At 45.5% G+C, this 13,262-nt stretch overlaps 1 protein-coding gene across 1 annotated transcript in view; it reads left to right on the top strand.

Moving 5' to 3' along the window:
• Positions 1-12,044, top strand: part of TBK1 (TANK binding kinase 1) — an 814,893-nt gene extending 802,849 nt beyond the window's left edge. The window contains exon 21 of the mRNA XM_069629775.1: positions 10,889-12,044. Coding sequence (XP_069485876.1) covers positions 10,889-10,940 — 52 coding nt within the window. The 3' untranslated portion in view covers positions 10,941-12,044. The remainder of the gene's footprint in view (positions 1-10,888) is intronic.
• The last annotated feature ends 1,218 nt before the right edge of the window (positions 12,045-13,262 follow it).

Here is a 13,262-nt window from a genome sequence, read left to right as displayed (position 1 = left end):
GATTACGGATCACCGAAACCTGCAATATTTGAAAACCGCAAAAGCCCAATCCTCTAGACAACTCCGTTGGGCATTATTCTTTGCCGAGTTTGACTTCATAATTATCTATCGACCTGGTACAAAGAACGGTAAAGCTGATGCCCTTTCTCGGATGGGAGTGGAAGAACACTTGATCAACCCTAAACCTGTACCAATCATTCCCGAACGAAGAATTCTGGGTGTAATCGCCACAGAATCCATAGAGGAAGTTAAGGATAAGGCCAGGCAACTTGTAACTCCAGCAGACATACAGAATTGGCATCTGCAGGGAAAGGACTTTGCAGTAAAGGACAACTTATTGTATTTCCAAGAACGATTATACCTACCCAGCACAGATTTACAGAAAAAAGTAATCTCTTGTTATCACGATTCTTTAATGGAAGGACATCCCGGTATGGCCAAGACCTCAGAAAAGATCAAGCGCTACTTCTGGTGGCCGTCTTGGAAAAAAGATATCAGAGACTTTATAATGTCTTGTGGAGTATGCGCCCAAAACAAGAGTCAAAAGGAAAGACCAGCAGGCCTCTTACGTCCTATTGACATCCCATCTCGCCCTTGGCATACGCTTTCTATGGACTTCATCACCGATCTACCTCCATGCTCCGGATACAATACGATTCTAGTAATCGTGGACTTATTCCCCAAGATGGCGCATTTCATTCCGCTCAAAGGCTTGCCAACAGCAGCAACTCTGGCCCGAGAATTTCTCGAAAACATCGTCCGACTGCACGGTTTTCCTTCGGTTCTAATTTCGGATCGAGGTAGTCAATTTATTTCTCATTTTTGGCGAAGTTGCTGTCGGTCGGCTCAAATTGATGTGAGACTATCGACCAGTCACCACCCTCAGACCGACGGACAAACCGAGAGGACCAATCAAACTCTGGAACAGTATTTACGCTGCATGCTGCAACAAACTGAAAAAACTTGGAAAGACATCCTTTGGATAGCCGAATATGCCTACAATAACTCTGTCCATTCGGGAACTGGGAAAACCCTGTTTTTTCTTTTGTACGGCAGTCACCCTCGAACCTCGGAGTTGGATCCCTTCCAAGATCTTGAAACACCAGCAGTAGACTACCTGCATTCTACAATCACCCAAGCCTTTAAGGAAGCTGTTTCTCACCTTCAAAGGGCTAAAGAACAATACAAGAAAGGAGCAGATCAACATCGGAAGGAAGCCCCTCAATATCAAGTAGGGGATCAAGTCTGGTTATCCACCAAATATCTACCTCTAATAGGGCCACGCACATTCAACCCAAGATACCTTGGTCCCTATTCCATCACTACCATAGTAAACCCAGTAGCGGTCAAGTTGGACTTGCCCCCGCACATGAAGATACATCCGGTCTTCCACGTCTCTCTATTAAAACCCGTGCAACCTCAAACCCGACTAACTAAATCTCCAAAACCTATCCTAGTTGATGGAGAACTCGAGTTTGAAGTCAAAAGCATTCTGGACTCCAAGATCTCCAAATCTAAACTATTTTACCTAATTGACTGGAAAGGCTACGGCCCCCAAGAGAGATCCTGGGAACCTGCTGAATATGTCCATGCTCCTCGCCTAATCAAAAGATTTCACCGAACATTTCCTGACAAGCCAAAACCCCCGGAGAAGCCCGGTTTGGGAGGGGCCTTGAGGGGGGGTACTGTCATGATCTCTGCTTCCAAAAGGTCAGGGTTTTCCCAACTCCCTTGGAAGCAGATCCATAACCCAGGTTCCGAGTGCCAACCAGTCCCAATAGGGACCTTTTGGACCCAGTCCTGGCGCCAGTGGCACCAGGCTCATAAATATGCCCAGTCCCAGCGCTGGAAGCGCCGGGCTCATAATGCTTGGGTGGACTTACCTGCAGCAGACCATGCTGCTTACTTGCCTGCCAGTTGAGCCTCTGATCCTCTTCTGTTTGGAACTACTTTTCCTGTTGGGTGGGGCAGGAGCCACTCCCTAGATTCAGAACACTGGAACTCTTCTGGAAAGCAGGAACTCTTTTCTTATCTAGGCGTGGCTGTGGAAGGAGACACCTAAGCACTACAGGAGGCTATTTAAACCACACCCGATGGATGAATCTTGCTTTGCGTTATTCTGCATCCTCTGCAGCAGAACGCTCATCGTGTCTTCTGCATCTGATCCTGGGCCTAAGGAAAAAGGCTTACCATCCTGAATCCAGTCTTCAGCAACACCTATAAAGACAAGAAAGAACAGGTTAGCATTACGGTCTTCAGTGACAGCTCTTCACTTACCCGGTCCATCGGCTGTCACCAACGCCTCGCGCTGCATTCCGGCATCTGAAAGACAAAGGCTTACCTACTCTTCGTGCGCTCCGGAGGTCTTCACACTGCATTCCGGCATCTGAAAGACAAAAGCTTACCAACTCTTCGCACGCTCCGGAGGCCTTCGGCGCTGCATCCCGCATCTGAAAGACAAAACAAGGTGCGTTTAAAGACATTGGGGAACTTTAATACTCACGTGCCATTACTCCTTTCCACATCTAACCCAGGGGGTATTCCGGCACCCTGCAGCCGCTCCGAACTTGTACCTGCAAAATAAAAAGACAGTTAGAGCGCATCGTGAAGCAGGCAACAAGCGCTTACTTACGTGCTTCCAGGCGCTTCTATTCATCACACGGGCTCCATCTTCAACTCACTTCAGCCCGGCATCCGCCATCGCCGGAACCCTGCAAAACAAGAAACATCATTACTAAAGACTTTAAAGACATTAGAATTACTCGAAACTTACCGTTCGTGCAGTAAACGACGGACAGCAGTCCTCTGAAGTCAAGAGGCCTGCTCCCCTTATCCAGTGAAGAAACTGGTTACAGCACCCTGCCCCGAGGCAGATGGAGAGCACGGCGTTCACTTACCTAAGGTGAGAGCGTTAACCTATGGGGTTCTACAGGAGAAGAGAAAGGGAAGAAGAGAGAGACATTCAATAACCCAGTTCCTTAATCCCATATTTTCTATCTGCAGACATCTTACCCTTCAAGTCAGACATACAGTGCACAGAGGTCCAGCCCAAAGAGCCAGCCGTGTGTTACACATCACCTTTGCAGATACGGTATATGCCCAGTCAAGACCGGCGCCTCTATGGGAATCAGGTGAGAGTTACACTTTTCTTCCATCCTTTGTTATTTTTGTATTATTTTGTTTGATGTCGGCGTCTAATTCCGCCAATCGAAAGCCCTTTTTTTTTCAAGATATCAGTAGCCTCCAAGAATTTCTGCTTAATGTCATTTGAATTAAGATGCAGTATGACTTGATCCATCCTCTGTTCTCTTGGGAATTCCACTACATGTGTCCTCAGTTGATATCATGCGTAGGGCTGAGGTTTGATTGCAAAGCAACATTACATAGCTCCTGTTGAGCAGCGCCCTTCTTGGCCCATTGGATGCAGTCTCTAACTTCAGGTAGCATCCTTTAGAAGAAACTTTCCTCGGGGGAGATGCGGGCAATTTTTGCCTTTCCTTGGCTTCTTTGAATTCTTTGTCTCTGTTTTTACCATCATGTTTTGGTCGGGTGTTTTCAAGTTGACCTTGTGCATTCCTTTCTTTGTTAGCTAGCTCCTTTCTTTTTTGTTCCAGAGTTCTGATGTTTGTGGGATTGTCATTGGCCTCATTAGCCTCTTCTTTTTCCAATGGATTGGACCTTCTCCCTGACTCCTTTACGATCTTAGGCAGGACATCTCGTTGGGGTTTATTGCGGTCAATGGGATTTGAGCCCATCTCCGCAGTCTCCCAATTGTCCATAGTTTTCCATTCTGATGAGCTGATACTTTCCCACTCTTCATCATCCTTATTTTTATCCATGAGCTCAATCAGGTCACTTAGATCTACTTGTTGCTCCATCTGTTCATCTTTATCATCAGCTAGAGGAGCAGAGTTTTTTCTTGCTCTCACGTCATTTACATCCTCATCCTCTAAGTCATTCATTTCTTCCATTACCAGTTCTCGCCTGGGCTTCTTTGCCTGTTGAATATTTTCTCTTCTTGGTGGTGTTCTTAAATTCCTCAGGAATGCTCTAGAACCATTTATTTTCTGTTTTAGAACTTCATTTGTTTTTTTTCCCCATTTTCATTTGTTTTTTTTCCCCACCTCTTTTCCCTTTTCTTGGGACTGGTCCTTGGAAGCACCACTTAGGAAAATAGCGAAGTTAGATTTCTCTGATTGAATTGTTGGATCACGTTTTCCCACCCCCTTGCATCCGGGGGAAATCAGAATAACTTCTTGAAGCATAGGTTCACTTTGCTTGGGGTGGGTCACTTTGCCTTGATTCAGTTTCATGGGACCTTGTCCTCGACAGGGATTTTCTCCCAAGTGGACCTCATCTTTGTTCTGTTTGTGCAGGCTTCTCATCCACTTACAGTCCTCCAGGACCGCCTCCATCAATAGAGACTTGTCATTAGCATCTCTTCTTGCTCATTCGGTGAGGCGATATTGCCAAAGCTGGGTCTGTTCAGCTTCTTTGTCCATTCTTATATTCAGATTCCGCAAAGACACGCCTGTTTGTATATTTGCCTCTTTTATTTGTATGTTAGTAGTAGTCACCTCTTGAACGGAATCTTTTATCGCCTCGTACAATTTTAGGAAAGGTGCCAGTGTGATATTCAACGAAGTCATGACCACTTGTTGGATATGTTCCGTGTCCTTTTCTCTTCCAAGTTTGCAAGCGTCGTTGATTAAATATGTGATTTGATCTTTCAAAAAGATCTCTGAACACTGATTTTGTTCTTCCGACAGTGATGTCTGAGTCATTTTCGTTATCATTTGAGTTTCCGACGGTTGTCTTTGGATTTTTGAGCTTTTCGGTTTGTCTTCAAGACATAGGTTTGCCCTCTCAAGTGGTGATCTTTGAGGCGGTTTTATTAGCTATAGTCTCTCTGGGATTCTGTTGCAAATGTCCCAGATCCTTCAGCCTCAACCTCAAAGGAGATCTCTTTAGTTTGTTCCTTATCCAGTACTGCCATCCTCTCACTTATTAGCAAGAAACTCCTCCTTTTTTCTCTTTCAATTTTCCCCGTCAGTATAGTAAGATCTTGCATGATTTTGTTAGCTAAGCTTGAGTTACTCAGGCTGACTGGCGGCAGCATTATATTTTCGTTGGTATCTGGGGTACTTGGTGGAGTGGCTCTTTCGGAATCTATCAGGGCTTTCTTTTCTAACCGTGCCTTAGGGGGGAGCATCCCCATAGTATGAGGCGTCTCAGATATAGCCTTATGTAGACTCATAGACGGGATCTCTTGTTCTGTAGAGTCGTTTGAAAGCAGGTCCCTTTCACCCATCTGGGTGTTTTTTTGAATACTTTTATCCATGGGAACCTGATTTCTATAATCTTCCCTGTATGGCTGGAAGATATCGATTGTTTTTGGGGTTTTCTCCATGGATTCTGAATGTAGACATATTTCTCCCATTTCGCTAGTAGAATCCTGCAGGGCTTTATCCCATTTTCCCATCTCAATTATGTCCCACTGGCCTCCATTTTCCCGTACAGTCTCTGGCAGTAGAGATCCCTTTGTGGTTCCGTTTCTGGTCTGAGTAGGGGAAGTCGTTGCCTCTACCGGATTAATATAGTGACCCATCATGCTCTTGCATATGTTAACTCTAGATGTGATTGTACCGCTGACTAATTCATTGATCGGCATATTGGCATGTTTAAGGAGTCGTTTTCATTTCTTGGGGAGATTAAAGGTGGAATCGAGCTGAGCGAGTCATTCCTAACATCAAGTTTGCTTATTGGATCTAACATCTCCATTGTCTTTTCAGGCACCTGATTAGCAGGAATGACTGAGGCTTTCTCGAGTATATCCCCTGCAGGTTGGTTTAGTTTACCCGAGCTTTTGGATTGATCTTTTAGGGGGGGCGGTACAGTCCGTTTGGCTAATCTCTTCTGATTCACCAATAGTTCGATCGGCCACCTTCTCCTGGTCAATGCCATCCTCATGCAATCTCGCAGTTGCGAGGGGGATAGAAAGTTGACTCATGGTCACTCCTGTAGTGGGGACTGTGCAAGCCATAGGTGACTTTGGTGCCAATCGCAAAGAATCTTCCTTTACCACATCAGACAATTGAGGTTCGTCGCTAGCCATATCGGCCGTAGTTGCCCCCACAGATAAGCTTTTACGCTTCTTAGTGCAGAAGGGTAAGCGGGATTGTTTGAGCACTGGCATTATTAATGCATGCTCAGGACTTCCATTCACTTCAGGGAGAGATGCACATCTTTGCCTTACCTGAAGGCGAGTTCTCAAGCCAGTTCCTGATACATCCAAGTGAGCAGCGGCAGGCTTCATATTGTCGTGCAGCTCCTCTGTGCAAGGCTTCTTGTCGTAATCCGGCCTCGCGTGGCTGCTGCCTACAGAGAGTAGTGAAGCCGCAGCGAGCAGCCCAGCAGCCACAGCACAACAGCAGGTAATCACCCAGACGATGCCCTTTGCGCGCTCGGGCTAAGCGCCGCAAGGGTGTCTGGGTGAAGAATAAATGGGACTTCCTTCCTGTGGGTGGAGCAGGGGGCGGGCGATGGGTCTGGGCCAGGCAGTGCTACGGCGCAACGAAGATCTTTCCCTTTTTTGCCTTTCCGCCTTCCACACGCCGCTTTCCAACACCCCTTTAAACGTCCTCCGCAACGGCCTCCACAACGTCCACACAGAGAGCCCAAGATGTGGATTCAGGCTGCAAGCTACGACGAAAGTGTAGCAGCCACAGCACAACAGCAGGTAATCACCCAGACGATGCCCTTTGCGCGCTCGGGCTTAGCGCCGCAAGGGTGTCTGGGTGAACAATAAATGGGACTTCCTTCCTGTGGGTGGAGCAGGGGGCGGGCGAGGGGGCGGGCCAGGAAGCGCTACGGCGCAACGAAGATCTTTCCCTTTTCTGCCTTTCCGCCTTCCACACGCCGCTTTCCAACACCCCTTTAAGCGTCCTCCGCAACGTCCACATAGAGAGCCCAAGATGTGGATTCAGGCTGCAAACTACGACGAAAGTGTAGCAGCCACAGCACAACAGCAGGTAATCACCCAGACGATGCCCTTTGCGCGCTCAGGCTTAGCTGAATATTAGAGCACCAGGTTCTGTCCTTGACACAGTTGTCTTTATTGGCTAGTGCTTGCTGAATATTAGAGCACCAGGTTCTGTCCTTGACACAGTTGTCTTTATTGGCTAGTGCTTGCTGAATATTAGAGCACCAGGTTCTGTCCTTCACACAGTTGTCTTGTACTGGGATCAGTTTCTAGTTCTTTTAAGATTACGAATAGCTCCTTCATTTGGCTTACGCTATTCTATTATTATAAGTTTCTTGTTTAGCCAAAAGTATTTCTTTCTTGTAGCGAGATGATATATTAGTGAGGTTGGTTTTACTTTCAGCGGAAGGTGATAGCCTCCAAGAAATCTTGCATTTTCTTTTTACCAATCTCTGCGTTTTCAGGAGTGGGGTGAACCAGGAGTTGAGATGGATTTTAGGATTACTTTATCTCATTTTTAAGTGGGCAATGGAATCAAGTGAGGTGGTCATAATTTTGTTATATTCCTCATCTAGCATTTTAGTATCCATACTATCCGGTAATGAGTTGAGTGGGTAGGATAAGGGGTAGAATGCTATCAACCGTAATGTTCCTTTTATTCCCTGTTAGTGTGGGAGGAGCAGACAGAATATTTTTAATTGGGGGCATTTTAGTTGCTAGTGTGAATGATAAGAGGTGGTGGTCAGTCCATACCTGAGGGGTTATGGCAGTAATCGAGGCGTTGCAGTTGTAGTCCGCAACCCAATTGAGTGTTCTCCCCTTGTCATGTGTGGTAAGGTTAACTCTTTGGGTGAGGCCAAGTACTGCGAGGATATTGGCAACAATGGTTGCTTGTTGATCTTTAGGTTCATTAAATCCCAAATTAAGATCCCCTACCAATAGTACTTGTGAGGTGTTTTTTAGGTCATCGGAGAGGATGGTGGAGATGTCGTCCTCAAATGATCCAATGGGTCCGGGGGGCCTGTATATAAGGTGAAGGGTGTGTGTTTGGTAGTTGGCAATGAGAAGTTTCGGCTGTGAGGGGTTCGCAAGATTTAATGTCCAAGAAGGAGGCTAGTCTCATGGATAGACTAGATTTAGCAATGATAGCTATACATCCTCCTCGAGCATCACATCTGTCGGCTCTCAGAATGATGTAATCATCAGGAACTGCCAGCGTAAGGGCATGGCATGCTGCTGCGTGCAGCCAAGATTCGGCAAGGGCGAGAAAGTCATAGTTTTCTGCCAGGATAAGGTCAGATATCTCTGTGGCATGCGCAACTAGAGATCTGACGTTTATTAGAGCTCCCTTAAGGGCTGGGGCAGAACTGTTTGGCAGTGGGGGGGGGGATGAGGTACGAGTAGTAGCTCCCGAATACTTTGATAGGATATTGGGTTTAGTCTGTTGAGGTTTTTTTTATAGCAAAGGCTGCGCGTTGTGAGAGAGGATAAGGCAATAGGTTTGGGTTTTTCTATGCTAGTAGTTTGTCTACTAGAGTGCTTTTTCTCTTAAAGTCTATATTGGTCACTGAACTGGTAGGTGGTTCGTATAGTTTGGACAGTCTAGAACGGAGCCTAATGTTTCTGGACACTCTATTGCACGGTCTAGTAGGATTGGGTGAACCATGAGAGTGGGTCAGGTTGCTTTTAAGTTGTTGATAGGTCTGGTAGTTAGGCTGAGATGAGGTGGGTAAGCCACCCGAAGTCATTGCCATGTTATTTGTAATCTTACATTCAGGTGCTAGTGGGGTAGGAGGTCCTGTGAAGCTAGCTGAAGGATCTAATGTAATTAGGGTCACTAATGAGACTAGGTTTATCACGGTAGCGTACATAGTGCCTTAAAGTTGAATATAATTCGGTATGGCGCTATGGGTGTAAAAAATCGGTCCGCTAGATGTGAACGCTTATTTAAATTGCTAAGACTAATGTAGGTATTGTTTGGTGCCAGCAGGTTAGTTTCAGCTCAATATGTTTGTAGATGCAGGCAACAGCTGCAATACAGAGTACTAAATCAGGAGACAGTCAACTTAAGGTATTGTGGGTGGAGAAGTTAACCATCTAGGTGAAATTGCAGTTATATTCAGATTGACGGCAATAAGCCCTTAGGTACAGAAGGCTATTGCAATCAGGTCTAAGTTTATGCCGCTACTATAGTGATGTGCCAGGACAGGTTGCAGGCCAAGTCAGTATTGCTCACAGCAGGGCACTATTTAGTAGTATGCAAGTCCAGGTGCAGGCAGAAGCAAAGGTGCTCACAGTAGGGCAGTACTAGTGGTATGCAGGTCATGTACAGAATCAAAGATACTCGCAGTAGGGCACAACTTAGAGGTATGCAGGCCAGGTACAGACAAGATCAAAGTACTCACAATAGGGCACTACTTATTCGTATGCTAAGTTAGGGTGCAGGCAGAAACAAAGGTGCTCGCAGTAGGGCAGTACTAGTGGTATGCAGGTCAGGTAAAGACAGAATCAGAAATTCTCGAGTAGGGCACTACTGGGAGGTATGCAGGTCAGGTAAAGACAGAATCAAAGTACTCGTAATACGGCAATTACTTAGTGGTATGCTAAGACCAGGTGCAAGTAAAATCAAGTATTAATAGTGGGACGCTAATATGATGATATACTGAGGCAAGTAGCAAGCAAGTTCAATCATACTAACTGTAGGGCAAGAAGCGAGTTAGTATCAGCTATGATGAGAGACGAGGTCAAATTTCAAACATATACGTATTGCTGGAACGTGGGGGGTGGCAACAGTTGGTGTAGAGAGGCTAGTTAGTTCCATAATACACTCTATACTTTGGTCACGTTCACAGTAGAAGACTAATATCATTAATCTCAATGGGGCTGAATCTACTAGCATGTACAATGACCTGTTCTAATAGCAGTTGTAAATAAAATATCTTGTACCCTTATCGTGGTGTACTCTCTCTTTTTCCCCGCCCAGTTGCCTGTCTGGCAAAGCCCCTGACAAATGCTCATAGTAAATCCAACCTTTTCCCTATCCTTGCTTCAGATAATGCTCTATTCTCCACTGCTAAAATCCTACCATGACTCCCAAGGCAGCAGAAATCCTGCATAAGCTCGAGGAAAGGTCTCTGGTGTGTTGGGTATGATGATAATGTCACTAGGGCTGTTTAGCAGGGTCCCCAATCGGAGCCTGTACGTGGCGCTCCTGGGCCCACTCCTCCCAGACCGAAGGGGCCTCACCAGTACCTGCATAGTAAGCACCGACCCTCGTTTGGTCATGTCAATGGCCTACGCCAGCTGCTCTAAAACTGTGGTTTCCAGTGCTATACGAGGCACTATTCATTAAACAAGGCCTATTGGTCACAGCTGGGCCATGCAATTACCAAGCAGCTCATGGTTGGTTTGGTTGGCCGCGCAGGGTAGCTTCACCAAATTCCTGCTTCACTTCTTCTCTGCATTGCGTTTGCATTAGAAGTAGCGGTCTGCGCAGCCCAGTGGTGCAGACTGGCTGCGGGGAAGGTTTTAGCATTCGTATAGCTCCAGAAATGCACAATATTGGCTAAAGTGCCTCAGTTACTGGCAGAATGAGACTTGGGATTTGCAGCCACTTAGATGCCTGGTATAGAAGCAATATTCTTGTCAAACGAGCCGTCATGGATAGTTCAAAGTCCAGACCCATTTTGTGCTTTCCAAAAATGAGATGCTGGAGCTTGGGGACTCATAACTTTCATAAAATCCCCCACCAAATCATTGTTTGATGGGACTATGTGGAAACCCTCACGCTTGCAAGTAACTTAACATGTACAGGCACTTTCAAAAGAAACAAAGTTAAGATAAAGTATTATAAAGTGTGCTTTAGTTGGAATAACCTGTTCCATGGCCTCTCTTCTTTACCTGCAGATTTGGTTCGTTGACTATGGATGGTGGCCTGCGCAACGTGGACTGTGTTTAACCAACACATGGCTAAGATCTGGTCATTTGATTGCGACAACACAGACTGCTGTGAAGGGCATTGGAGACAAAATCGGGATCCCTCGCCTGATGGTGTATTTTTTATGGAACTGAAAAAGGCAAAAAAACAATATTTACTGTAAACAATATTGTCAATGAGTTCCAAATTGTCTTTTTCATGCTGAGACTTTTGTCAAATGTGTCTTTGGCGCTTATTATCCACTGTGGCCCTTGGAGATGGGAATTGCTGTCGGGTGGTGGTGTCTCCTCAATGCATGCCAGGAGAGCAGCACGCGGGCAAGGCGCCTGGAGCGGGTTTGCATCCAAAAGATCTGGCTGTGGGTTTCATGTGTCCCCAAGAAGCAGAGCCCCAAGACTGTATTTGTGTGGCTTGAGCATGTCCCAGTCTTCGTTGGAGCGGTCCAGTGGCGCCCTATACCTTCCATTCCCATGTGTCGATTCTGGTGCAAATTCTGCACATTGCGAATATAGGTAAAGTGTCAGCCAGTGTCGATAACAGTTATGTTCTTATTGGCTGAAAATATACACCAAGACTGTGTGCAAATGTGGGTTTAGCCAGACCCCGATAGTGGGTGCTACCTCGGACAGGTGATTAAAAGAATCTTTAAAAAAACAGAGTTTAAATAAGAGATAACAAAAACGCTTGGATAGTAAATAAACAAAAAATGCCAACCTAATTCTGAACTAAATCATCGAAAATAGTGCATGAACATTATTGTATGGAACAATTGTTGCTGTATATTGTATGTCCTGTATACATAAGCGTTTATATTTTCAGGTGGTGTACCAAAAATGTTCAGGGCCAGAATCCCAAAACTGGATGCACTTTTGAAGACCTAAAGGTCATGGGTTGTTCTTAGCATGGTGCTTCTTGGCCGTGGGGGAGGGGGGACAGGAAAGTTGTGGGGCAAAAAGAAGGCAAGAAGCCATGCATATACACCAACAGCCAAAGGCTGACAACCGAACTTTGTTAAAGATATTTGTATATATATTGTGAGTCACATAAAACATGTTTATTGTTTGAATCACTGTTCAAAAGATTGATACGCAGGCTTGTATACATATAAAATTATATTCAATGAAATGTGCGCATTCTTTAATGAACCCAGAGAGAGAGTTTTGACTGAGTTATCCGCAAGGATTTTGCTGGCACATTGCCTGTTTTTCTGCTTTTTAAATTTTCAATGGAAAGGTAAATTTTTTTATCAGTTCTGGAGAAGGAGCACAGTTAACATGTCGGAATAATGTGGGTGGGATAATGTCTTCAGATTTGTAACATTTTCGTTTTTTTGCTTTCAGAAGAATTTTGAGATTGCATTTTAACATTTTAACATTTTAACCATTCATTGTTCTTATGTCCATGCACGATATTTTGGCAGCATTCGGTGATCACTGGAGTAACTTTGTGTGCCAACGTTGACAGCGCAATTGAGTTCAAATTCAGGAAATGCAATACAAGTGTATAGGGGGCTGCTCACCTTATGGATCTATAAAAGGCTAATGATGTTGACAAGCTCCTACCCCTTATGATTCTCCTCCAAAGCTCCATACCCACACATGCATGATACCTTACTGAGCATGTGGGATCTGGAGAGGAAGAGGCGAGCACCATGTGTGGCAGGGAGAGGAGGAGAAAAGGAGGCCTCTTGCGGTGCAGCATATGGAAGGGAAGATGATGGCAACACACATGTGTATACACCTACCACAGCACCTAAGACCATCCACGTCCTCCCGACTGCCCCACCTACCAAGCACACACAGCCAAGCGCAGCCATCGCCATCGCACAGCCATCGCAGGTCAAGAACTGGATAAGAGGGATCTACCGTGCCAAGCCCCCGAAAAGGCCACGTCCTGCTGGATCAACGTTGTTGCGCTTTGGGCCACTACTCGGATTTTATTTTGTTAAGCACTCAAGCTATTAGAAAAGTTAGCAGTCCATGATAATAGTTTAGTTTTAGTTTAGTTTATTTGTAGACCACAACCAAACCCAGAGGCATCTGGGCGCTATTCATACAAGTTACAGCGGAGGATAAAATGCAGAACTGGAGTACGGTAATGAGCATACAGGTTAAATACAAGTGTTTACATATGTACATTAGTCAACATTACACAATGGGCAGGTTTACATATATACAATAGGTGGTGATTGTGTCCAATAGGCCTGGATATTTATGCAGCCAAATTAAGGTCTAGCTCATGGAGCCAAGCTTCAAACTTTTTCCGGAATAGAAGAAATGAAGGTTCCTCTCCCAATGATACGGGGAGTGCATTCCATTTCTTAGCAGCGAGGACTGGAAAGCT

This window comes from Ambystoma mexicanum, chromosome 12, assembly GCF_040938575.1.
Source record: "Ambystoma mexicanum isolate Mex_15411 chromosome 12, UKY_AmexF1_1, whole genome shotgun sequence".
NCBI lineage: Eukaryota > Metazoa > Chordata > Amphibia > Caudata > Ambystomatidae > Ambystoma > Ambystoma mexicanum.
This window is presented reverse-complemented; position numbering and strand designations above follow the sequence as displayed.